Raw genomic sequence first — 27431 nt, 5'->3', positions numbered from 1 at the left:
GAGGGACTTGTGGCATGAGGACTGCAGTGTCCTGCAGGCCTGCTCTCCACTCCCAGGCGTCCCCGGGGACACCCCATGCAGCACAAGTTTCCTGGGTGCCCCACAGGCTCAGGTTTTGCTTGGTTCTCTGTGGGGAGACTTCAGGTCCCACCCGTGCTCTGTGAGCAGCGCAGCCCCAGAGGCTCCCGAGCCAGTAGAGGCGCAGGGCTCTGGGCACGTGGCCGGGAGTGATCAGGCAGGCTGAGCGCGCAGCTGGTCTCGACCCCGAGGCCTCTGGGCAGCCCTGGGGACATAGCGGGTTCAGCAGTTGACGCGTCTCAAGGGTCCTCCCAGGCTCAGGAGGCAGAAGCAGGGGTTCCCCGGGGCACCAAGATCCATGTCGGGTGGGATGGGAGCCCAGTGCCCTCCCGCCCCTCCTGCTCCCATGCTGACCTCTCCCTCCATGCACGGTAGGCAGTCGGGGTCCAGGGCTGCCCCCCTCACCGTCTCCGCCTGGCCTCTGAGGCGCATGCCCCCTGCATCAGAGGTCACTGTCTTTGCGCTTCATTCCTTAAAGGTCATTCCCTTACCAGCCGTACAGGGCCTCCTGTGACAAGTATGACGGGTGACTTGGAGCTTGTGGCCTAGACCAGGAGCTGGAGATGGGATTCCTTGACTGTCTCACAGTTATTACATCAACAAGAGGCAAAGCAGCGCATAGCATTTGTTTTCAGTTCTGTTCGAGGGGACTCTGGGTGAGGAGAGGCCGTGTGAACACAGGAGACCGTGGTGCCCACCACCATGCACTCTCTGCTGTGCACTTTGGAGGCCACTAGTGTTGCAACTTTTACTTCAAAAAATAGGTCTAAAATTCTGTGCCCTGTAAGTGCGGCCTGTTTCCTGCTCCCCTGCAGGAAGTGTGCTTTTTTGATATTTGCGAGCTTGGGGCTGGGAGCCTTTTTCGAACTTCATGCTGGTCCCTGTGCATTTGAAAACTATGCAGGAATCTGGCAGTCCTGGCTTAGCTGAGGCTTCCAGGAAGGGCTTTCTGGTCTTTTCCCCCAGGATGAGGCTGCTCTTGGCCCAAGGCTGAGTCCTGTGGGGCTCCAGGCGGGGCCATAGGGAGGGGGGCTCCAGGAAGGGACTCCCCTCTGCCCGCATGTGCTCAGGTCAGGGTGAGTGAAGGGTCACCTCAGTCGTTTTCTCCAGGCTGAACTGTGATTCCCTCCAAGTGCTTCTGCAGAGTCCACACTCAGAGGCAGGCCCCTCCCAGGCCTGGGCAGGCGAGAGCGCCAGAGGGACAGGCCAACCCACTGGAGGATGGGTGATGCACGCTGGCCAAGCCCAGGTCGGGATCTCCTCGGCTCCGGCTCTTGGCCATCTACCAGGGTCCTCACGCCCAGGCAGACAGACAGACAGACAGACAGACATGGGGATGCTGGTGCTTTCCTGAGGCCTCACTCCTTCTTTCATGGCTCCTGAGGCCTTGGGAGTGAATGTTTTGTAACTTCTTTGATTTGATTTTATCTTGAGGGACCTCAGTGTGTGCAGATGGTGCCTCCAGGTGACCTCCTGGCAGGTGACCTTCAGGGATGACCTCCCAGCAGGTGACCTCCAGGCAAGTGACCTCCAGGCACCTTCATCCCTGTCTCCACTTTTCAGCACTGAGATTCATCTGTCAGGAGCCTGACAGGCACAACATAAGTGCGTTTGATTCACTCCTTAGGAGTTTTCTCTTAAGGGACATATTTCCCTATTTCTCAACTCTGGTGGGGAGGGAAGGGGAAGAGGGAATTTTAAGGAAGGATTCCGAAAGGCTCCATGCCCAGGATGTTCCTTTTGAGGATAAGTGTTCACTGTTTTACTGTAGGCTCATCAGGCTAAGAATTGGACATTTAGGGATCCTTGGTTTTATTGAGAAGCTCAGTGGATGAATTTTTGATTTAGCCTAACGTGAAAACTGTGTCAGCTAGTGCACAGTCTTCCTTGGGACTGGGCAAGTGTTGGGGTCCCGCCTCGAACTGCAGGGTCAGGGAACAGGACCACAACAGAGACGGTGAGGGCTGACCACTCGAATTGTGTGTGCCATGTGAGCCGGGAGCACACCAGGTCCTCTCGGCAGGTGCACGGAGTGGATCGCAGCGTTTAAAATAAACACGCCCAGGCTGCGGAGGCCCATGCGGGTGAGGCCGGGGAGGCGGGGCAGGCGAGCAGCATCCTAGGCAGGTAGGTGTCTGGCAGCGGAGCTGCTGTGTAGTGGGGCCGTGCCTCCTGTGCGGGGCGTGGAGAGCCTGGGCTGCGGGCAGGACGCGAGCAGACAGGCCGTGTTTAGGTCTGTCACCTGCCGCCATACCTTTGGTGCCTTGCTCTGCTGTGCTCTTGCCGAGTGGGCCACCCTCACTCCTGTGTGTTGAGTCTGTTTCCAGGCAGGCCGAGGGCAGGTCAGATGTTTACGCGGCCTGCACCCCCAGACCCCACGTCCCCTGTCACAGCAGCACCTCCCGGCAGCCGTTGCAAATTAAATGCTCCCTGTGACCTTTACCTCTCTTAAATTCATGCTTTGAAAACAGCTTAATGAGGGGTTTACTGGCCCAATTGGAAGTTTTTATTAAAACCCATTGGTGCTGGAGTGGAGCCTGCCTGCAGGAAGCGATTAGCCAGCCTCGTAGCTCAGAGCTGCCTTGGCCACAGCAGGGCCACCAAACCGTTTCCAGACCCTCACCGGCCCCGGCTCCAAGATTCGCCTGGTTCTCATATCCTCCACTTTAATTCATGGTTCGTCTAGTTCTCCCTCCAGCCCCATGTCCAATGAAGCAGTTTCTTGTGATTAAATTATTCCCGTAATCAGAGGCAGCCGTGGCCGCCCTGTCCTGTGAGCTCACCAGGCTGCAGACCCTTCCGGGGAGCCTGTCCCTGCTGACCCCTTCCTGGCCCTCCAACCTACCCCCTGGAATGTGAGCTCTGCTAGGCAGTGTCGGTCTTGATCTCATGTCTTGTCGTGTCCTTCTTAGAAAGGACAGAGAGCCTGGATCAGGTGACTCTCAGGGCCGCCATGTGACCCAGCAAAGGTGGTCATTTCCAAAGTGAGGGAAACAGGCACCATTAGTATTCTCACTGTGAGTGGTGACCCTCCCTGCTGGGGGCTCCCGGCACCCGCCTGCCCCCTCTGGTCTGAGTCTCCTCCTTGGTGTGGGCCAGTGTGGCCTTGCTCTTTCGTCTCCATCCCCCTCCCGGTCATGGGGAATGCAGTGCAGGAGACGTGCTGCCCAGAGGTCACTGTCCATTGCTGGAGGGGAAGGAGCAGCAGGTGAGGGGCTGGAGCCGGGGTAGACTGAAGGTGCCATCCCCACGGTAACCACCTACCTGGTCATGCCTTCCTTACCCTGGAGCCTGATTGGATCTGCACATAAGCACAGACCAGGCGGGCCATGGTATATGCATTTCTGCCCTTCTCTTTTTTTCACTTGGTAATATCCAGTGAAAATTACTTAGTGGAACCTAAAAGAAAATATATTTTAAAGACTTTTTTCTTGTTCACATGATTATTAACACTTTGCTTGTTCTAAATTTTTCCCATCTAGTACCCGTTTCTGCTTCTAAAACAGAATGTGCAGAATTCTGGAATACCAAAGAAGCATTTTGTGGCTGTGATTCATATTTCCAGTCCTGAATCCTTTTGGGGGTGTTTTGTCTGGAATATTCTAAATAGCCTTTTATTTTTATTAAATTGTGTAGATGTTGGACTAGTATTGCCTGTTCAGTTCACAGTATAATTAATAATGACAGCATTGCAGTTGACTGTGGAGGCTCCTGGGTGCTGGCACCCTGGCCATTGAAGGCAGGTTCATCACCACCCATTTTCCAGAGACTTGCTGTTAGTCCTGCAGCCCAGGGTCTGCCTGCTGGCCATCCGCCCTCCTGTTCATGCCCTGGCCTCACCACTCCCCCACCCGTGGTGCTGCCTCGACTCTCCTGTGATGCCAAGTGCGTGTTTGGCTCCTCCCTCCCCCCACATCACAGTAGCCATATGGGTCCTTTCAAAGAACTGGCTTTATTTATCAGATTTTTTAAAAATGTGTTCTGGCTCATTAAATTTTACTTTTTACAGGTTGCTTCCTCCTTCTGGGAGGAAGGGGTTTAATATTTTCTAAGATCTTGAGTTGATTAACTCATTAATTGTCCATTCTCCTTACCTGCAAATGAAAATATGGAGAGGGGTGATCACTCCCCTCTGAATGTGTCCCTGGCCACCCTGGCAGCTGACCCCAGTGTCCCCGACAGTGGCAGACAGTGTAGTTTTATAACCTTCAGATGCTGATGCCTCTTTGTCCCAAGTGCTGTTTAGAGAAGAGTGTCAAATGCTTAAGGTTTTATAGGTTATCTTTTGTTAGTCAGTTTCTGATTTTATTACACTATGGCCAGATAACATGGCCTAAAGACTGTTCTTTTTTTTAAAATTTTATTTATTTATTTTTGGCTGCATTGGGTCTTCATTGCCGTGTACTGGCTTTCTCTAGTTGCAGCAAGCGGGGGCTACTCTTCGTTGCGGTGCGCAGGCTTCTCACCATGGTGGCTTCTCTTGTTGCAGAGCACGGGCTCTAGGCGCATGGGCTTCGTTAGTTGTGGCTCACGGGCTCTAGAGCTCAGGCTCAGTAGTTGTGGCACACAGGCTTAGTTGCTCCACAGCATGTGGGATCTTCCCGGACCAGGGCTCGAACCCATGTCCCCTGCATTGGCAGGCGGATTCTTAACCACTGTGCCAGCAGGGAAACCCGATTGTTCTTTTAATTATTATTTTTTTTAAGTTAGACATGAGAGTGGATTAGAAATTCAAGTTGTATTACACAGCTTCTAACAAAAACAGCTTACCTTCTTTTACCTGCACTCACCCCATCCTGTTCGCAGGGTAACTCCTTCATCTCCTCAAGCAGTTCTGACTAACATGTTTATATAGATTATTCTTACTGTATCACCTCTAGACATTATCCGTGTACTTCCTGTTATTACTCTCTCACACTTCTAATGCTCTTCACCTATCTCAGTTCAGCTGTCACAAATGTAATTTTTATTAAATTAATATTCAGTCTTTACATTATTGCAACTATGTAATATTGTTGATTGCTGAGCTGGTAGAGACATATAATGATTTTTTTCTAATAACTTTTTTTTTTGGCTGCGTTGGGTCTTCGTTGCTGCGCACAGGCTTTTCTCTAGTTGCAGAGCACAGGCTGTAGGCACGCGGGCTTCAGTAGTTGTGGCACGTGGGCTCAGTAGTTGTGGCTCGCGGGCTCTAGAGCACAGGCTCAGTAGTTGCGGTGCACGGGCTTAGTTGCTCCGCAGCACGTGGGATCTTCCTGGACCAGGGCTTGAACCCGTGTCCCCTGCACTGGCAGGTGGATTCTTAACCACTGCGCCAGCAGGTAAGTCCCTCTAATAACTGTTTTTGGGGGAGATACGCAGTTTACGGGATCTTAGTTCCCCAACCAGGGATTGAACCTGGACCCCCTGCAGTGGAAGCACAGAGTCTTAACCACTGGACCACCAGGGAATTCCCTAATAACTCCTTGTTTTTCCTGGAGTTAATAGTTGCCTCTTCTTTTTTTAAAAAAACACATTTTTTCCTTCCTTTTTTTTTTTTTGGCCATGCCACACGGCTTACAGGATCTCAGTTCCCCGACCAGGGATTAAACCCGGGCAGTGAAAGCATGGAATCCTAACCACTGGACCACCAGGGAATTCCCTAGTTGCCTCTTCTTTTTTTGGTTTGCTTTGTTTTTCATCTCTGATCATGTTTCATTCAGCAGTTTGTTCCAAATACAACAGCACAACTGCTTGACCCCTCCCGATAACTGTTTTTTTTTTTTACTGAATCAGACACATTAGATAATCTATCAGTGCTTTCTCCCCCTTCATAGAGATTTCTCCTTGGGTGCTGTTACCACCTGGAGTGCATGCTTTTGAGGCCTTGGATTTGGAGATGGTGGGTAGGTTAACTCTGCCAGATTAGGTACCACTGACTGACTGGTCCCTCTCCCCATCTCTGGGATCCTTGTGGTTCACAGGGCAGGTGCCTTGTTGTGCTGGGGGTAAGGCCAGAGATGCATCCATGTCTCCACTGCCTTCCTCCCCATTGTGTTCTGGAGCAGTATTCTCAGGGAGGATCATTTTTAAGCCCTTTCCTTGATCACATTTATATAAAACAGCTAAAAGCATCTGGCGAGATGGGTCCTTCTCTTTACTTCTCCAGCATTAATAGTCACCTGTCTGAGGCAAGGTGAACAGGCTGATTTTATTCACCTTGCCCCAGTGCTGCTTCCTTTCCAGGTAAACACCTGTGTGTCCTGAATCCTGAAAAGCACTTAGGAGCCAGAGAAGGGCTCTTGGTCTCACTGGACACCATCGCAGCCACTGGCTGGCCTGGAACCTCCAGAGTCTGGTGTGTGTCCCTGGAGCTTCCTGGCTGCAATGCCCCATTGTCGGGTGCGGGAGGAACACAGCGTCGGCAAGCCTGACCTTTGGCAGCACAGTAACAGGGAGAGGCATTGTTAGGTTAGCTCTGGAGCAGCAGCTGTGTGCCAGTTTCTTTTGTAAATGCTTTGATATTTTAAAACAGAAATTTTAAACGAGGAAACCATGCTTTGTTGCTGTTACAATAGCAGCTCTTGTCCATGTGGGTTCATTGAATGGAGACAGACACCGATGCAGCTTTAGTACCATTAATGGCTCCCAAGTGTGTCAGACAAATCTCTTCTTGATGACTGTGTCCTTCTCTTACCAAGAATGTTATACCTCTTTTAAAGAAGGATCCTGTACTTATTACGGACATGTTGGCTGATCTCAGATTAATGTCCGTTTGACAGGGTTTTCCATTTGTTTGCAGCCTCAATGCCTGTCTTTTGAGCATTTAGAAGATTGACATACAAACAGGATTCAGGGGTAAAATTTGTGTGATGTCCACTGACCCTTATGGGCCTCCGTATGGGCTGTTCCTGCTGTGGGATGTGGCCCCTGGAGCTGCGTGCTCCCCTGCCGCCAGCATCCTGCACATCCCCGGGGGCTCCTCCAGCCGCTGCACCGGCCTTGTCCTTCCCTGGCCCAGATCCCTGCCACTCCTGACGTGGATCTTCTTGTGCACTGGTGCCCCTCCCTGCAGTGTGCAGACCTAGTCCCAAGAGGAACTTGATCACGGCTTGGTGCCCGCATGTGGGATGGGGACTCTGGGTCCCCCAACTTGGCATGGGGGCGGGCAGGTGGTCAGCCCCCTGGAGGGAAGCCTCACGCCAGCTCCGGGCACCCACTCAGGAGGCCATGCTGGTGGTGCACACGCACATTGAGAAACCCGAGTCCTTGTTTCCTTTGATTGTCTGTGAAACAAGTGTGTGTGCGCCCTGGTGTCTGGGCGATTGCGGGTAGAGAGGCTCATGGGGCCTCCTCGGGCATCAGCCCATGCTCTTGGCCTTGGTGCGGACCCGGGAGAGCACTGAGCAGAACCTCCGCAGTCAGTTCCCCCCAGCAACGGCAGCCGCACAGCGAAGGCCATGGGCTGCCTGGCTCTGCTCTCCTTGTCCTGGGCCCAGGCAGCAGCAGGATGGGCAGCGGCCACGGCCATGCATTGTTCCCAGGTGGTCTGAGGCAGAGTCCCTGAGTCTGTCCTCTTCAGGCAGCTTGTCCTGGTGAAATGTGTCAACAGCACCTTGAAAAAGATCTCGACGTAGCTTCCAAGTCAGTTCAGAGCCCAGGGGCGCTTCGCCCAGCCCCTCATAGACATCTTACTGACCCAGCACTGGCCACCACAGCTGGACTGCAGACAAAATTGGGCTTGTCTGGTGTTTTCTCAAGACTGGACAGGTTGGGAGTTGGGGGCTGGGTACCACGGGGCAAGAGAATTGCTGCGACCTCCCTGGAGCACAGTTATGCGCCTGCCAGCAGCCTGCTCCCCTCAGGGTTCCTACTGCAGGACCGGGAAGGTGCGGGCAGGCTGGGACAGGGCTCCTCACTGTGTTAGGGCTGGAAACGGAGGTGTGTCAGAGGCTTAGGTGGGGAGCTGGTTAAGTAATGTGCATCTCTGCTCTGGGTTACTGCATGATAGAATTCAGTGACCACAGTGCTGTTTAATGAATGAAGCCGTGTTTATGATGTGTTAAGCAGTGTGTCCTGTATTCCATTTTGTCTCTAAAAAAATCTAGCAGATCTGTTTTGAAATCCATGACCAAGGGGTTAACCAGATTTACCTCTGGGTGAGCAGGTCACTTCCTTCTTCTCTCTGGTTCCGATTTATCTTCACTAAACATTTTTGCTTTCAATGAAGGATAAATACATTAGTTTTTTTGGGTTTTTTTAATTTGTTTTTAATACGTTAGTTTTAACAAGTTAGTTTTAATAAAGGAAATCAAAGGTGAAGGGACGTGAGCTGGGCACGTGGAGCCTGTGTTCACGACAGGGCTCCTGAGGCTGTGGGACTTGCCTTGTGGGAAGGCGATTCCTTCCCTGGGATGAGGTCTCAGCTAGGCAGAAGCGGGTTGCAGGCAAGGTTCAGGCCCCGTCTGTGTTGGGGGCCGGGACCCAGCGTGCTGGGATTTGGGAGGGTGGAGGTTTTCGGGGCTGGGGGGATAGTAGGAGGTCAAGCCACCAAGTAGGGGCCTGTCTCTGGCCAGGCCCAAGGTTGACCTGCTCTCTGCACCGCTGCCCAGCAGGAGGCACTGGCCAGGGATGCCTGGATCCCACACATGGTCATGGAGACAGTCCTTAAAGGAGGGCCCATCTGTGAGGTGGTGTCGAGCAGGCAGGGTGGGACGTGACGGTCTCGAGGTCTGAGCTTCAAGGACACCCAGCTGCGGGCGTGGAGGCTGAGCAGGAGGAGGAGTGTGGGTGCAAAGAGCTTCTGACCTGACCTCTTCATCTTCTGTGCCGAGTGCTTGGGTGGGTCTGCAGAACGTGGGGCAGGGGTGTCACTGGGCCCTCGCCAGGCACTTGGCACTTCATCGGGGCCTGGCTAGTTCAATATCCTTCTACCCGTCGCCTTTGTGCTGTGTCTTGGGTTTTGTATTTTTTGATGGCAAGAAATCTCCTTTCATCTGAGGAAGAGCTCTTTGATCTGCCTCAAGAAAGGCAGGAGTCTTGAGGGATGAAAGCAGTGACACAGGAAACAAAACCTGATTCTCGTCACGCAGCGGACGTCTCCAGGCCTCGGACCTTCTGGACTCTCCGTGGCCCGGGCCCCTTCTTCCTGCATTCCGAGCGTGCGTGTGTGGTTTTGTTGAGAGGCTTACGTGAAGGTCTTACTACGTCAGCGCGTCCCAGGCTTTAATTTGGTGAAAAGCACTGTTCCAGGATGGAGAGAGTGGGTCTCACCCTGGTCTGTTTACACAGGACAGTGTGGTAAGCGTCAGCCTTTCAGCTTAAGCGCTGTTAAGCGGTTTTCACTGGTGAAACCTTGCCCCTGCCACCACCACTTGGTTCAGGACCCAGATTTGGGAAGTTGACACCATTGAACATTTGGCTCATCTTCAGTAACCGGACAGCTCTCTTCCTTTTTTCCCCTTTTGGATTGTGCCAAAATCAGCAATTTTGTCATAATCGCAATGAAAATAACAGTTGAGAAATGTCAGGGGATTTGCAGGTAGCCAGCAGGTGTGCTGTGGATGGGGCATGGCCAGCTCTCTGGTTTGGGAACAGGAGGCCCTGGGTGGGTGCCCCTTCTTTCTTTCCTGAACACTGAACTGGAGCAAAGCCCTACAGTTTTCTTAGAGAACGTGGCTGTCTGCACAGAATCCTGGGTCCTAGTTTTCTTCCCTCAGGTTTTCATAAGGCCTCGCTCTGTGTGGGAAGAGCCCAGGGCATGAGCAGTTCAGCGTGCAGGGCACGTGGCTCTGCTTCCACCTTACTCCCACCTCGGGCTGCAATTGGACAACCTCGGAGTGGGAGGGAACACATTCAAAGAAGCTCCATCAGTCCCATTTCAGCCTCTAGCTCTTAGCCTCCTTGGGGAAATCAGTCACTCTGAAAAACACACCTCCTGTTTTGTTCTGGAAAAAAGTTTTGTTTTTAGAGTTACACCTGAATAATTTGATCAGACTCACTACTGCAGCTCCCAAGATGATGACTTGCAGCTGTTCTGTAAAGTGAGTGCTCATTCTGCTGGGAATTTTAAAGACTTATTCCCACACTCACTGTAAGTTTGGCTTCTAGAACAAATGGCAGTGTAAAAATAGCATTTCAGGGACTTTCCTGGTGGCGCAGTGGTTAAGAGTCTGCCTGCCAATGCGGGGAACTCGGGTTCAATCCCTGGTCCGGGAAGATCTCGCATGCTGTGGAGCAACTAAGCCATGCACCACAACTACTGAGCCTGTGCTCTAGAGCCCACGAGCCACAACTACTGAGCCCACGCACCGCAACTACTGAAGCCCCTGCCCCCTAGTGCCTGCACGCTGCAACTGCTGAAGCCCACATGCCTAGAGCCCATGCTCCACAACAAGAGAAGCCACTGCAGTGAGAAGCCCACGTACCGCTACAAAGAGTAGCCCCTGCTTGCTGAAACTAGAGGAAGCCCGCATGCAGCAACAAAGACCCGACGCAGCCCATATGTATGTATATATATATATATATATATAAAAAACATTTCCCAATTTGCTTGCGCTCAGAGAGAATGCCAGTGATCAGTTTTAAACGTTTCTTTAATTTTTGAATATGAAAAACATCAAACAAATCTGAAAGTAAACAGAGTGGCCTTGTGAGCCCCGGCAAGCGTCTCAGACGCTTCATTGCCCAAGACGTGCCTGTCTTCCATGTGCGGGTGACCCCTTCCACTCTGCTATTTAAAGTAAACCGTAGGCGTTGCGTTATTGCATTTAGAAATACTTTGTTGTACACCTCTGAGAGATGGGGTCTTTTAAAACAATGTGACTACAATACCAGCATCACACCTGAAAGCTTAGGACGAGTTCTATCAAATGTGTAGTCAGCATTCCAATGTTCCTGGTTGTCTCCTAAATAATGTCCTTTCTACATTTTGTCCAAATAGGGATCTGACACATTTCATTGATGTGCCCTTATTGCCTCTCCAGAGGCTCCTCCTTTATGCTCCCAGACAAGGTGTTTCTCAGTCTGGGAGTGCCAGGCCCCCCGCCCTCACTGTGAGCTGGTAGGAGAGCTCCAGGCCGCATCAGTCAGCTTTGCTTCTGGCAAAGATGCTTCTTGGGTGCTGGGACTTTCTGTTGCCGCCAATCAGGAGGCACAGCCTGCCTTTCCCGTCTCTCTCTGCAATGGTGAGATTGCTGAGGTCAGGCCTTCCCAGCCTGATCTGTCATTAGAAAGTTCTCCACCAGCCGCACTGCTGGGCCCCAGCAGCCTCGGTGTTCATTGCCTGGACTCATCCGCTAGGGCCTGCAAGCTGGCGATGTTCTAATTCTATTGTTCTGTTTGCATTTGTTATTGGGGATTTTTTTTAATCAAAGTAACTTTCCCTCATCAACTCTCTTGTTGCTCTAAATGCAGTTTCTCTGGGGATGTCAGAATAAACCCTTCACCCTTTCCTTTACTTAATTTTCAGAAGAACTTCGTTCCCAAGCACCCCAGAGGATTCCCTTTTTTCTTTTGGCTGTGTTGGGTCGTCGTTGCTGCGTGCGGGCTTTCTCTAGTTGCCGCAAGCAGGGGCTACTCTTTGTTGCAGTGCATGGGCTTCTTATTGCAGTGGCTTCTCTTGTTGCAGAGCACAGACTCTAGGTGCACGGTGTCTGGAGCACAGACTCAGTAGTTGTGGCGCACGGGCTTAGCTGCTCCGCGGCATGTGGGATCTTCCCGAACCAGGGATTGAATCTGTGTCCCCTGCATCGGCAGGCGGATTCTTAACCACTGTGTTACCGGGGAAGTCCAGCAGAGAATTCCTTTTAATGTCATTTCCAGTCAGTCTGTTACCACCACTCAGTAGTTGAGCTCGTTTCCTGTAGATTCTCTTGTTTTTTTTGTTTTTTTATTTCTATATAGGCAATCTCATTTTTTTCCACTTCAGACCTTAAACTTTTATTTCTTTTTCTCATTTTTGCAGTGCCTAAGAACTCCACTACAGTGTTGAATAGACTTTTAAAATCATTTATGAAAAATTTCAAGCATACAAAAAAAGTTGAATTGTATAGTAAAAAACCCATCTATGGACCACCTAGATTCTACAGTTTATATTTTACTAGTTTTTGTTGTGGTGGTGGTGGTAGCTTATATGTTCATCTTTCTATCCACCACCAACCCTTCATGTATTTTGATGCAATCCAGAGTAAATGTCAGTTGTCAGTATCCTGCCCCTAAATACTAAAGACTCAGTGGGCAGGTCGTTAACAAGAGCTCAGCGCACCTTCAGGGTTTTGCCTTGATGAAGAATTCACACACAATGAAATGTGCAGATCGTAAGTGGACATTGTTAGTTCTGACAGATGCATACACCTGTGTAATCTAGACTCCCATCAAGATGTAGAAAATTACCATCACCCCAGAAAGTTCCCTCATGCCCCCAACTAGTCACCACTCCCATTTAAGAAAAACACTGAATCTATTCTGTTCTAAGATTGAGTCCATGTGAGAACTTACAGGACTTTTTGTCTGTTTGCACCAGATGCTCCTCATGAGGAGGGAAGGTTTGCTTCATGCCAAGCTCCTCGCCTAACTTTCCAAAGGACCTGCTCAGTTAATATCTCTCTTCAAAACCCTCATGCCCTGTCCTTTCCACACAAGAGATCCTTGGTTTCAGTGGCCGGTGGGGAAGGGCATGGTTAGCTATGTGAATGACAGCTGGAGGATTCTGCATATCTGGCAAGTGAAATTAAAATTCCTGAAATGAAAGCATATCTTAGTTAATAGAGAAGTTTCACCTGCTTTCTCATTTATAGGCTATAATGTTTTTTATAAGGATGGGTAGTATTTTTTCTGTTTATTGTTATTAATGTAAGGCACTTAAGTCACAATCTTACCTCTTTATGTCCTAGAGAGAACGGCCTGTTTTTACTGAGTGCCTTCTGAGAATAGTGTGTGATGATGCATGGCTTTCCATCTCTCCTTGCTTGGACAGACGGCCTGATAGATCCTCCTGGAGGAGGTAGTGATTCCTCCCTCCACACCTATACTGCTTTATTTCCCCTTTAAATTTTTGATTATGCTCAACATTGTCCTCATGCAAGCAGTTTGAGTCTCTTGCTGTCTGAAAAGCTTCTGGATTCTTGGCTCTGATCTCGGAACAGACAGTTCCGTCAGGTGCAAGACTCTGCACTCAGTTCACCGTCTTCTCATCTCCGTTGTTGCTGACGAGAACTCGTCTGCTGTTCCTCTTGTCAGTTCTCTGAGCATAATGTCTTTCTTTTCTCTGACTGCTTTGGAGGTTTTGTCTTTGGTTTACAGCAGTTTGACTACGACGTGCCTGCATGTGGCATTATCCTGCTTATGATTCCCTGAGGTTTTTGAGTCTGTAATTTATGTCTTTTACCAAACTTGGCTAATTTTTGCCAGTATTTTTTAAAAGTTTTTTATGCCCCATTTCTCTCTCCTCTTCTAAGATTCCAATTACATATATGTTAGAGCTTTTTTTTTTTTGCTGTACGCAGGCCTCTCACTGTTGTGGCCTCTCCCGTTGCGGAGCACAGGCTCCAGACACGCAGGCTCAGCGGCCATGGCTCACGGGCCCAGCCGCTCCGCGGCATGTGGGATCTTCCCAGACCGGGGCACGAACCCGTGTCCCCCGCATCGGCAGGCGGACTCTCAACCACTGCGCCACCAGGGAAGTCCCTTCACCACCTTTTTATTCTCTGTCATCCAATCTGCTATTAAGCTCATCTAGTAAAATTTTAATTTCATATATTTTATTTTTCAGTTCTAGAATGTTTGTTCTTTTTTTATAGTTCTGTTTCTCTTCCAAGTTCTCTCGTCTGTTTATGTCTTATGATCGGTCATATTTTCATTTATGTTCTTAAGAATTCTTACTATGGTTGCTTTACTTTGTCTGCTTGGAGCTTGTGTTCTGGGTGCAGAATGAGTGGAGAATGGAAATAATTGAGATGAGCAGTGTGTGGTGGGGTGAGTGTTGCAGGCTAGGCAGTGCCGGGATGGACTGAGGCCTAGGTGTATGTTACATCCAGGGAAGGTGTATCTGAGCAGAGACCTGACCAAAGGGCCATAGGGATGGGCACTGGGGGCAGGGACTTGACGCGCCTGGGCCGCCAGCAAGGGAGGAGACCCCTGGGCAGAGCAGAGGAACAGGTGAGGCAGTCAGGGGGGCCCTGGTCAGCTTCATTCTCTCCCTGTGGGTCTCTCTGTGGGTCACCTATGGTGTTTTCCCATGATGACTTGCATCAGCTGACTTACCTGAAACCTGACCCTCTGCCGTACACTGATCCTTCTAGAAGAAAGGAAATCTCTTCTAATGGCATCGAGGACATGATGCTGGAAACTGTCACTGCCCCTCCCCGAGTCCCTGAACCACCACCAGGCTCCCTTGCAAATGACCACTGAGCAAGATTGTGGCATCTGGCGGAGTCCACTGGGTACTGTGGCCGAGACGCCCTCCCTCCCCTCCTCATTCCGTGGGTGTACGTGCCACCCAGAGAGGGTCTGTGAGGCTCCCTGCCCTCATCAGCCATCCCGGCCTCTGGGCCCAGGAGCTGCCCGTCACGCTGACCTCACGGAGGGCCAGAGACAGCGAGCATCCGAGAGTCATGGACAAGTAGAGGCAGGAAGAAGGCTGGTGTGTCCCCTGCCATGGCCCCAGCGGAGACGGTGTCCACGTGGGGCAGAGGCCTTGGGGCTGGCCCGACCTCTGCCCTGACCTCTACCCTGGGCGCCTGCCAGGTGGAGAAGTGTATGTGATTCCCTCCTTTCCAGAGGAGCTGACCCTCCCTGTTATTTCTGACGAGTGTGGACACACTGGCCTCTCCTCCCTCAGGTGACAGGGCCTGCCCATGGGCAGCGAGGAGGACGCCAGGAACCATGTCCATCAGTGTGGGGAAGCTCTTGAGAGCTGTGGGTGAGTGGGTCACCCTCCAGGATTATGTGGGTGAGGGTTACCCCAATTCCATGGCACAGGGGTAGGGGACAGGAGCTCGCCCTGCTGTGGTGCTGGGTGGGCGTGGCCGCTCCGCACAGGACCTGTGGACACACGTGCCTCCTGGGCTGACAGAGAGCAGGTCTGCCCAACCACCGCCAACCACGTTTCAAGCTCAGCAGCCCCACATGGCTAGTGGGCCTGGGCTGCACAGGCAGGAGGCAGGTCAGAACCTCCCCTCGTCTTGAGCAACCCCAAGAAAGCACTGCCCGGCATCTCGTGAGGGGTCTCACAAGGCACTTTGAGACGAGCTTCAGCTAATTTTCTTTACTTTTTTTTTTTTTTAAGATTTATTTAGTTTGGCTGCGTTGGGTCTTAGTTGTAGCACGCAGGATCTTTCATTGTGGCATGCAGGATCTTCGTTGTGGTGCGCGGGCTTCTCTCTAGTTGTGGCGTGCAGGTTTTCTCTTTTCTAGTTGTGGCATGCAGGGTTTTTTTCCTCTTCTCTAGACATGGCGTGCAGGTTTTCTCTCTCTAGTTGTGGCGCACAGGCTCCAGGGTGCATGGGCTCTGTAGTTTGCAGCATGCAGGCTCTGAGGTACACAAGCTCAGCAGTTGTGGTGCGCGGGCTTAGTTTCCCCGTGGCATGTGGGATCTAAGTTCCCTGACCAGGGATCGAACCCACGTCCCCTGCATTGTAAGGTGGATTCTTTACCACTGGACCACCAGGGAAGTCCCATCAGCTAGTTTTCATGCACAGGAAACAAAAGACAAAGAAATGGTAAGGCATTGTGCCCTTCATCCAGATATATGTTAAATATTTTGAATATGTTAATCCTGAAAAATCTCTGTTGCCAAGTCTCATTTCCGTTGACAGGAAGCATTCTCATATTTATCCCAAACCAGTAAAGCCAGCTAAGGTCATTACTATGGATTTTGTTTTCAGGCTAGCTGGTGACACCTGTGTGGATCTGAGCAGCAGGGGACACCTGGGGCTATGAAGTCTGGTTGCCACAGCAACCAAGTATGAACCAGCACCGTGACAAAGTGCAGTGGGAGGAGGGTCACTGTGCGGGTCACACAGGTCACTTCCCGTTCCCTGCAGCGCCCAAGGACATCCGTAAAACACAGACTGGCAATTTGCTAAGCGCTTCCTAATTGAGAGCGTGCAATTTAAAATGATTTTACTTAAAGCGTGAAGCATTTAACCAGGTCTTTCAAAAACGTCTTCTTGCTAGAAGACGTGTTCCATTTACCATCTGATCTCTGGCTTAAATCCTCAAATATGTGAGAAGTGACCAGAAAGCCGGACAGACAGGGTCCTGTCCCAAGAGACCTGCCCAGCTCACGCCGGTTCTGGAGGATTCCTGGGCAGACGTGGCTCTGAGCGGGTCCTTGTAGGGGGCACGGGAGGCAGGCCCGGCACGAGGGGGGCTGAGGTTGGGGAGGTGAACAGGAGCATGGCTGCACCTCTGGGGCAGGGCAGCATTAGTACCTCCTGGGCCCTGGGGACAGGCCCCAGTCTGTCCCCTTAGGGCAAGGGCAGCTCTGCCAGGTGGTTCTTATGGCCGGAAGGGGTTGGTGCACCTGGGCAAGGCCCCGTGCACTGTGGTGACTGCAGGAGGGGGTGTGAGGTGGATGTAAGGTGTGAGCAGGCTGGGCGGGGCTCTTGACCTCGCTGGACAGGTGCACACAATCACCAGGTGCCCCGTCCAGATGGGGAACAGAGAGAGACGCATGTTCCCCGTGACGTGCTGGACAGCGGGCGGCTATTTCTAAACACCAGCAAGAGTTTTCCTTCAAGTTTTGTTGTAGCCTCCCTTGTGTTTTTTACCTGATCTCATTTTATATTGTGTCTCAACAAAAGAGGAAAGTGTGTTAGCCAGTCATTGGGCAGGGCGTGCTGGTCTGGACTGCAGTGTTTGCAGCAGTCACCAGCAGCATGCAGCTCTCCCTAGTCCCTTCTGGGTGACGGGCGGGCAGACGGTTCAGGAACAGTGTCAGTGGAACCTCCCCCCGATTTCCCGGCTGCCATGCAGCCCCCACTCCCCAAGGCCCGACACCACACAGTGAGGCCTGCCCTTTGCTCAATACCCCGTGGCTCCACTCTGGTGAGCATCGGGGCTCCAGCTGGCCCACAAGAGCCCATGCAACACAGGAGTTCCTCTGCCTGCACCTGGCTGGCACTCTGCCCTCAAAACACCAAATCCCTCCAGTGGAGTCTGCGTCACACATGCCAAGCAGCCATGATAAAAACTCGCAAGCATGGCTTTGCAGATCAGAAATGTGGAGAAGAACACAGGAGTTCGGCCCCGGGCGGCCTGGACCCCTGGGTCGCCTCTGACACTCTGCTGAGAAAGAGGGGCTTTTTCTCCACCTGCCGCTCAGGCCATTCCAGGGTTGCCCACTTCTGTGAAACTCGTACTTTGCAGGCGTTGAGCACGGAAGTCACCAGAGTCAAAGACGCAGGGAGGAGTGGGGTCTGCAGACTGTGCTCCTGGACCACGCCAGCTGGACATGTCCCATGACTCAGGCCCCGTGTTTTGGACACAGGCCCGGGTGGCCCTCTAGCTTATTAGCCCCAGAGTCTGAGCACCTCTCCTGCTGCCTGAGGTCAGCGAGGGGGCCCAGGGCACGTGGCAAGCAGCAGCCAGTATCACAGCAAATGGATTCGGGGCTGCCCGCTTTGTCCTGCCACCTTTCCGACCATGGTCTCTGCCTGGGCCACCCCCCACCCAGGAGCCACTGTGCCTATCGCGAGGCCCCCAGTAGGGCTGTGAGCGAGACCCAGAGCTACCCCCACCAATGCCAAAGTGACATCCTCCCACCGGATGGGGCCAAGGACAGTGGACCAGGCACTCCCCCAGCTGGCCCGTCACCCTATGTCTCGAGCTTTGGCCTCTGAACCCCACCTGCCCATCACAGTGGGCTCTGACTGCACTTGTAGGAGGCATGGGGCTCTGTGGCAGAGCGAGCATCGGCACCTGGGGGGACAGGGTGGCCCCAGAACTGTCCCCAAGGTGTAAAAACAGCCCTTCTTTGCCGTCAGAAGCTGCAGAACGGGCTACTCTGCCCGTGAAGACTGGGAGTGACTTACAGCTCCGAGTGCTCCCAGGGTGGGCGGCTCAGGCAGGAGTGACAGCCCGTCAGGAGGGAAGCGCTTTCCCCTTCTCCCGCTTTTAACCATGAAGCTAATGGGTTTCCTACTCATAACGTGGATGGTGCTGTCATCTTTGAAGGATCCATGCCTGTGACATTTAATTACTCTAAGTAACTGTAATAGTTTCGAGGAGGTTGTGAGGCCTCAGTTGCTTTCAGAGCCATCGGGTGGCCTCTGCCACTGAAACCTTGCTTTAGGCCACATTTCCTTTCTGGTTGGTTGGTTAGCCTGTGCCATCCTGACCTTGACTCTGGGTGACCACAGTGCCTGGCGAGCCCCCTCTGAGCCCCCTTGACGGTCAGCAAGAATCCTCCACGAGGAGCCGCCCGGCCCCATCCTCATCCGTCCTGGAGTGCCATGCCCACTCTGCGGTGGCCGTGTGTTCTGCATCACCAGGCCCATGCCAGGCTGCCCAGTGGTGGATTATCCAGTCTTCGATAGAAGAGCATCTTTGCTCTTCACAGGCCCAAGAGGACAAAGCCAGAAGTCAGCACCACATCCACATCGGAGCTGTTTGGGGAGCAGGTGCCCCATGTGGCGAAGGAGTGAGGGACCCACGGGTCACAGGTCAGGCCAGGAGACTGAGGGGCCGGATTCAACATTTGTAGGCCTTCCTCAGACTCGTGTGCAGCTCTGGGAGACACGGGCTGGGTGATTCAGAAGCACAAGTCGGGAGGAGGGGAGCATGGAGAGCATCCACTTCCTCTGACCACCAGTCTGCTCGGCTGCAGCCAGTCCAGCCCACAGGCGCCCAGACTGCCCAGAGCCTGCAAGGCAAGGGACTGTGTCTGCTCTCAGACCTGGAGGCCACCGACTACGGCTGGCCCTGAGCTCTGGTCAGGACAGGGCTGGACGACCCTGCAAGTCCCTGTCAGAGCCGTCCCCAGAGACAGTGGGCAAGCGGCTCCTTGGGAAGGCCACCGCCGCCACACCTCACCCAGCATGGAGGGTGGGCGCCGACCCTCAGTCTCACGAGGACGCCTCCCAAACGTAGCTGGACGCTGCGCCGCATTCCTGGAAACCAGCCAGTAGCTGCCGAGGTGAAAGTTCTAGCAGCAGGTGGTGCAGCCCACGGAGACTCCCCTGGTCACTTGCTCACTGTCACCCCAAAGCCACTGGTGGGATGTCCCATTCTGTGGGCGAAACCTTCCAGGCCCCCATGAAGGGGCTGTCGCCTTGCCCTCCTGAGGGGTCTGCGCATAGGCTGGGGTGCATGTCTGGGAGGAGGGCTTGTCTTTCTGGGGCCACGGAGAACAGTGGTGTTCCTTGTGCCAGCAGCATAGCTGCTGACCACCGGCGGGACCCCAGCAAAGGAAGCGGAGCAGGTGGGTGTAGGCCACCCTCTCCTCCTAGCGGTGCTGGTGAGCACTAATGGCTGGAGTGGCGGCCAGCGAGCAGGCAGCCTCAGCTTCGGCCTGGAAAATGGCTATGCCGAGATGGGGGGCGGGGGTGGCCCCATGCACCCAGCAGGATGAGGGAGGTTCCGAGTTCAGGAGGAGGCAGGAGGGCCAGGTGACACGTACATCCCTAGGGTGATAGCGGGTCCCCGTCACCTGCTTCCTGGCACTTAGGAGGGTCTCTGGGCTCTGCCATTTGCATTTCGCTTTGATTGGTGTCACTCAAACTGCACATTAAAATTCCGTTCGTCGCGTCTGTGCAGAGCGAGGTGACAGAGAAGGCAGACCCGGGCTCTGGGGACCGCTCTGCCCGCCCACGTGAGGTCTGCAAGCTGCTGAGGGGCTTCCAGGGAGCATGAGCAAGGCCGGGTCCCCACTCCTGGGCGGGTACATGGGCTGTTCCAGCCTTGCTTCCTCTGGGGCCTGCCCAGCTCAGCCTGGGACACCGTGTCCGCCTGCCCTGCTTGCGGGGCCACATTGAGGAGGGGTGGGGACAGCGTCCTTTGAGGTCCCTTCTCAGATCTGAAGCGTCTGCAGATAAGTCCTCCCAGAGCCGTGTCATCACTCCCATGTTCTGCCGTCATAAAACCACACGTTTTAAAATGCCCCCATGTGGAAGGAGTCCAAGCTTAATAAAAACGACTTCTCAAGATAAAACCAGAGAAGGTGTCGCATAAGGAACAGAGTCCGCTTCTTCCTGTTGAGACAAGAAGGGGGTTTGAAGCACATTGTGAAGCAGAGGTCGTCATGTCCACGAGCAGAAGGACGAGACCTGCACCCAAAATGAGCGACGCTCAGTGTCTGGAACCTCGTAGAGCAGATGAGCACGAGGGCTTCCTGCTTTCTTCCTTTGAGGCATCTGGGGGAAGCCGGGTGTGTGCCCTGGAGGCCAGCTCAGCCCACGTGGGCATCCCACATACTGGGTCCCCAGAGGAGGGTGGCACCGATGTCCCCATCTCGGCCTTGGCCAGAGCGCCCTGTGCTCTGCCTTCCTCTCCCGTCGGTGACAGCTGTGCCGACAGGCCCACCGTCTCCATTGGTCGTGGCCTGGCCACAGCCTGGTGGCGCTCTGGGCTCCAGTCGCCCGCCTCACTCGGCTCCCTCCCCCGGGCACCCCTCCCCAGCACTGTCCAGGCTTCTTTCTGCTTCTGGAATCATCTCCAGACAGTGCAGGGCGCATGCTGGTGGCCCCAGATCCCCCAGCACAGGTGGCTCAGCCGATGCAGTGAGCCCACAGAGACCCTAGGCAGTGACGGCCCACCCGTCGGTGCCGCCCTGGTGTTGGCACTGCTGCCTTTGGGCAAACTCACCTGTTTGTCTTCCAGAGAAGAATCGATGTGGAACTGAGCTTCAGAAATCCAGAGCATATGAGAGTCAGTGGGATTTCTCCCTCCACATTTTACTATGAAAAATTTCAAGCCACAGAAAGTTTCAAACAGTTGTACAGTAAAAACCCTCAAACCCACCACCTACATTTGGCCGTGGCTGGTCCTTGGCTCTATTGGCATCATCACACATCTGTTCATGCCTCATCTTAACGTTCAGTGTGTTTCAGAGTGGGGTTCAAAATTCATTTAGGTTTGTCTGTTTTTTTGAGAAGTTTACAAACATTGAAATGCACAGACCTTAAGGTGCTTTTGGTAAGTCTTGGCCAGTGCACCACCATGACCAGCACTCCCACCCCCAGGGCGCAGACCCCCCCAGGCAGCCAGGTTCTAATTTCTCTCACCTGCATGGGGGCAGCTTGTTCTGGAACCTACATCAGTGGAACTGTAGAGTGTTTGCCCTTGTCTGAAGCGTCTCTGACGCAGCAGAATGTTTTTGAGGTTCATCAGTGTGGGGTGAAAGGGAAGTTGTGCAGCCCACAAAGCGCAGCGCAGGCTCCTTTTGATGCAGCCCAAGACCAGCTCCATGTTGTGGGTGTCCCGGGGACGCAGTGTGAGGGGCCGTCTCCACGATAGGAGCGAGAACTCAGGTGTGCTGCTCACACCTGCATTTCTCACATGGGCTCCCCAGCAGGAAGAATGACTGATGCCCCCCATCCAGCGGTGCCAGGCTGAGCCACGCAGGGCCTGTACTTGCTACTCCCCTGGCTCCCTCCCTCACCTGGGCAGATGGGACCACAGTCTGCTCCGCATTTAGCAACTCACGTCCAGGTCGTCCAGCCTGCTCGGTGCCCGTGTCCACCCTGGTGACTCCTCAGGGGCTGCGCCGTGTCTTTGGGCGCCCTGCGAAGGGCAGGAGCCATGGCCTGAGCAGCTAGGCTCAGCCAGGAGCTGTGTCTCGGTTGCTCTTTGTGCTGTTTGAAGGACTGTCTGGGTTAAGCCGGGTTTGGTGCAGTTGCTTCCTCGGAAAGTGTCCACTGCTGCTTACTCGTCCTTTGTGTTCTGTTGCCCTCATTTCAGGATGGGAGTCCCAGCTTCTGGAGACGGGCTTCCTGGGGATTTTCCTGTGCCCTCTCTGGACTCTGTCTCCATTGCCCAGGGGGACCCCCACGTCCCGGATCGTCCTGTGGGGCTATCGGTGGCTGATTTTCAGAATCATGCTCGGAGCGGTAAGTAGAACTTTTATTTGTTATACTTGGAAGGAAACGTACTAAAAACGAGTGGCTGCCTTGCTGCTTTCCCGCCGGCCAGGCCAGCCGTGCCCCTTCCACCACTTTCCATGATGTCCGAGGCCTGTTTCCGAGCACTCGATGCTCCACTGGCCCCTCTGGCATGGCCATTTTCTATGGGAAACAACCAGGACTTGAGTCATTCCACGGAGACACTCAGGGGAGGGCCCCCTGGTCACCCCTTCCCCCCCAGTCCTCCTGGTGTGTATGGAGCATCTGAAATGTCGGGAAACGTGTTAGCGGGTCACACGACGTTGTCTGTGACCCCGGCCTCACGCCCTCCTGTCTCTCTGCCGGTGGAGCCCCTTCTCCCAATGCCTCCCCGTGTGGTTGCGGTGGTGCTCAGCTATCCCGCTTCCCTGCCACGTCCTCTCCCCCTCACGCCCTCCTGCTGCGCCCTGGGACCAGGCTCCTCGACTCCCACCTGCCATGCAGCTGTGGAAAGTGCACGTCTCAGTTTTAATTACACCTTTGAGTTTTCAGAAACTTAAAATCAGGAGTAAGGTGGTTCACCAGGCAGAAGTCTGGGCGACTTCGTGTACTTTCCCTTCCGCCTCTGCCCTGCTTGTTACGCTAAAATGTAAAATACCCATTTCTTTCACATCGTCCAGACAGTCTAGTGTCTGTTTGCTCTAAGTTGTTCCTTGTGGGGGAAAATACAAGCCTGCAGGGGGGTGGGGGCCGGCGCTGGTTCTCCTGCAAAGTCGCTGTCCTCCACTGCGCCATGCTGCCCCTTCCTTGTCAAATGTTCGGTTTACTCATGGGCTTCTTACGTGAGGGGGGCCACGTCCCCCGGGCAGCACAGCGCCACCTTGCCCTATGCGGCTCTCTATATTTGAAGCCCCCATCGCCCCACGTCCTGGCTGGTGCCACAGTCTGCTGGGAAGACTGAACTAGCAAGTGATGGCATCTGCTGTCGAGGGGGACGGGCCAGTCCTCAAGCAGGACCGTGGGTTCCCACTCCCACAGGCTCCCCTCCTGGACTCCCAGGGTGTTGGCCGTCACGCCGTGGTGGTTCAGGTAGCTGCCACGTCTGCACCGTCTGGCCAGGCTCCGGGGGCACTGCAGGCAGCTGGGTGCAGAGGGATGAGCTCTGTGGCAGGGGGGTGGGGGTGGGGGGTGGGAGACAGGCCAGGGTGGTTGGCCAGGTTCCCAACCCAGCGGGGTATGAGCAGCTACAGACACTTGGAAACACCGTGTTGGGTGATTGTGTGGGTCCAGATTCCACGGCAAAGTGTGATGCTTTCCCTAAACTCATTTTTCCATTTAATTAGAAAGATGAGCATGGTTTTCATAGGTCCCTTTGATGAAACACGAAACCGTGAGCGGTCTCGCCACCGCACAGGTGTTCTTAGCCTCAAGGCTGCTGTTCCTTGTCCGTCTAGGACTCAATTGTAAAAGCATAAAAACATATGCATTGTTTCTAAGGACTTTATCAGGACCCTCCTGGGACAGTAGCTTCGGCTGCAGAGCTCTGGGTGGCGGAGCTGTCAGGTTGCTCTGAGCACGGTTCGCGGCTGCACAAACTCCCACGATGCCTCACAGGGGCGGCGAGTCATTAGCATGTTGTAAAGCACCTTTTATGGCATTTTGATTGACTGTTAGCACCAGCTGGATAAAAAATTATCAGGTGCACTAAAAGGTGTAATTACTTGATTCCGTCTGTACGTTGGATATTATTAACCTCCCTTCGTAGGAAAGCAGAACGACAGAGTTGACTTGATAAAAAGGAGTGACAGCAGCAAGTTGTCCAGTCCGTAGGAGCTGAGCAGACGCTGCCCGGGATGAGCCCGGCCCCGATTTTCTGCTGCTCGATCAGAACTGGCGACTGTCCCGGACGCTCAGACCCGCTTGTGGTTCTGTAGTCTGGCCATGCTTCACATGCCCCAGAGGACAGATTGGTCCTTTCAGAGCTCAGCCTCAGAGGGGACCCCAGGTCGTGTGGGTGGGGGTGCCCGAGCAGAAGGAAGGAAACCTCTCTGCCCGCTGATGGCCTGGTCCCCCCAGGTGCCCGGGGTGCAGTCGGTGCGGCCACTCCATCCTTGGGTGTCTGGAGAGGTGGCACCAGGCTGCCCTTCTCTGGAAGCAGCTGGAAACTGGACACATGGTGACACAAATGTTTTCACACCCGACGATAGCCAGGTGGGCCGGGGTCCAGAGGGAAACTCTCGAGCCGAGCCCTTAACTGCCTGGCTCTTCGGGGAGGCCGGGGTCCTTGCCGCGGGGAGGCAGTGATGGCCGGAGGGCTTCCTGCTGGAGGCAGCGGCCAGGGCACAGAGGGGAGGAATCTGTGCAGAGGATGCAGCTCCAAGGACAAAGCATCAATTCTGTCCAAAATGCATCCTCTGATCTAACCATGAGGAAGCATCAGACATGCCCCAACTGCGGGACGTTCTGCACAGCTTCTGACCAGCATCTCAAGTATCCAAGTCATACCTTAATTAAAGTCTAAGGAGCCGTCAGCCAGGATGTTAGTGGGAAGCTGGTGAAACTCAAGTAGGGTTGAAGTAGTAGTGACACGTGTACAGAGTCTCCTTGTCATTTTTACAGCTTTTCTGAAGTCTAAGATTTTCTTCAAAATAAAAGGTTAAAGAGAAGTAGTATGGGCAACTTTATGCACGTGAAGTGGGCAGTTAGAGGACATAGAGGTAGGTAGGTTTCTGACACTGACACAAGAGGGTCAGCACAGCTGAATCATCTTATAAACTGAGTCATTAAACATACAAAAGGTACCTCCCACAGAAAACTCCAGGCCCAGACGACTCCACTGATGAGATTTATCAAATATTTAAGGAAGAAGTGATAGCAAATCTACACACACTCATTCAGAAAACGGGAGAGGGGACCCTTCCCAGCTCACTCTCCTGAGGCCGGTGAAGACAAGGACATTTCAAAAAGGGAAGTTACAGAATACTGTTCTTCAAGAGCACAAACAAAAATTATCAAGGAATTATTCGCAAATGAATCCAGAGTACATAAAGGTGTCAAGTCCACGTGGGATTTTCCCCAGAATGCAAGGCTGGTAGGACATGAATAAATAGATGTAATTCACCAAGTTACCAGATATAAGGAAGAGAGATCAAATGATATGTTCATCTCATTCTAGGTACAAAAAGCATTAGACAATGTTAAACACTTATTCACAATAACCAAAAAACATCTCAGCAAACTAGAAATAGAAGGAAACTTCTTCAACCTGATAAAAGATAACTATACAAACTACCTACAGCTAACATCATACTAAATGGTGAAAGACTGAACACTTTTCCTCTAAGACTGGGAACAGGGCAGTGGTGGCCAACCTCCTCATGGCTAGTCAACAGTGTGTTGAAGATCTTAGCTTGTGCATTAAAGCAAGAAAAAGTGGTGAAGGCCCTGAAGATCGGAACAGAGGAAGTAAAATTATCTCTGTTCATCACGTATGTGGAAGATCACAAGGGCCGTAGAACTAGGGATTGAAGTCGACCAGTGTGCAGGACTCAGGGCCAGTATTTCCATGAGCTGGCAAAAACTGTCAAAAACACGAAAGTTTAAAATATACCCCTAACATCCACAACCATAAAATACTTAGGAAGTTTTCACAGAAGTGCAACACTTGTGCTCTGAAAACCACCAAACGTCACTGAGAGGAGACTTGGGCAAGTAGGTCTTCCACATTTGTGGTCAGAAGGCTCGTTACCAGCCAAGGGTCAGTTGTCCCCAAACTGGTCGATAGATTTCGTGCAGCCCCAAACATAATCCTAGAAGGGTTTTCTTTTTAGAAATTAATGAACCAAGTCTTAGGTGTGCGTGGAAATGCGCAGGACCTAGTCTTGAATGAGAGCAAAGTTGTCGGCATCACACTGCTTGTGGGTTCAGGCCTTCCCAGAGGATGTGGCCCTCGAGGCGCCAGGGGAGGTGAGAGGCCAAGAGCCGTATCGACGGGGTTGGTCAGTCTGGAAGTAGTCCCACACTGAAGTCACGGTCAAGTGACCTCTGGACAAGACAGCAAGTCAGTTCAGCTGAGAAAGAAAAGTGTCTCCCCCGCCAGTGCTGGGTATCCACACGGGCACACGGACCCCACCCCCCACCACACCACACATGACAGTTCGAGGTGGACGCAAACGTAAAACCAAGACACTCCTCGCAGATAACTTAGAACGTTCACAGTCTCGGAGAGGCAAAGATTGCTTACAGCACAGAAACCATTAACCATAAGAGAAAAAAATGGGTAAACTCTACGTCAAAACGATGAAAATCTTGGGTTCTTCAAAAGACACCATGAAAAAACGGCAAGCCACAGGTTGCAGGGAGCACTCACAACACACACCTGGCAGAACCTCCGTGTGGAGTATGTGAAGAACTCATGCATGTCACTAACGGACAGTTCACTCTGAAAAAGGGAGAGGTCTCGGCAGGCACGCACGTGGCCGTCCCAGCACTTGCACGAAACACACATGGATGGACACTGAGGTCCCACCCCCCCAAGAGGACAGAACTTAGCAGCTGACCAAACCAAATACTGGCTCACTCAAGTTGCTGTAACAAAACACCACAGCCCAGGTGGCTTAAACCACATTTATTTTCTCACAGTTCTGGAGGCTGGAAGTCCGGGGTCGGTGTTGCAGCCAATTCTGTTCCCGGCGAGGACTCTTCCTGGCTTGCAGATGCCACCCTCACACTGTGTCCTCACCTGTTGGGTCAGCTGCCCCCCCCCACATGACCTCCTTGACCCTGCGTGACTCCCTTGGTCCAGACGCAGCCACACTGGGGGTCAGGGCCTCGATATACGAATGTTGAGGGGCACGAGCAAGAGGGACTCCCTGTGTGCTCTCCTGTGGGCGTGTAAAACAGTGCAGCCACTTGGGGAGGCAGTTTGGCATTTACTTTCTGAGTTGACCCCACGCCCACCCTGTCCCCCAGAGTTTCCACTCGATACGTAACCCAGGAGAAGTGGAAACGTGGTCACAGAGGCCTTTTACACAAACACTCGCGGCAGCATTATCCACACGCACCAAGAACTGGAAACCAACCACAGTCCACCAGCAGGAGGATGGGGGCAGCCTGGCCCAAATCCCCCAAAGGCAAACCACCCAGCCGGACAGGGACCCAATGCCGAGCCCACAGGCATCATGTGGCTGAGAGCACTAGCCAGGAAGGGGTCCCGCGTGAGTCCTTGTGAAGGTTCTGGAATCAGCGGAGCCAGCAGGCGGCCACAGACCCAGAGGCTCTGTCACATCTGGGATGTGGGGTGGGGATTGATGGGCGTGCAGGAACTCTCGGGGC

General features: G+C 53.1%; 1 protein-coding gene across 3 annotated transcripts in view; it reads left to right on the top strand.

The window, feature by feature from the left end:
* LMF1 (lipase maturation factor 1) overlaps positions 1-27431 on the top strand; it is a 94119-nt gene that overhangs the window by 30678 nt on the left and 36010 nt on the right. For all 3 annotated transcript variants that reach the window (XM_049698860.1, XM_033429265.2, XM_033429266.2), the window contains one exon: positions 21958-22106. In XM_049698860.1, the coding sequence (XP_049554817.1) occupies positions 21958-22106 (149 nt within the window). The remainder of the gene's footprint in view (positions 1-21957; positions 22107-27431) is intronic.

Source organism: Orcinus orca, chromosome 16 (genome assembly GCF_937001465.1).
Source record: "Orcinus orca chromosome 16, mOrcOrc1.1, whole genome shotgun sequence".
NCBI classification, from domain to species: domain Eukaryota; kingdom Metazoa; phylum Chordata; class Mammalia; order Artiodactyla; family Delphinidae; genus Orcinus; species Orcinus orca.
Note: the sequence above shows the minus strand (reverse complement) of the source record. Positions and strands in the feature narration are given on the sequence as shown.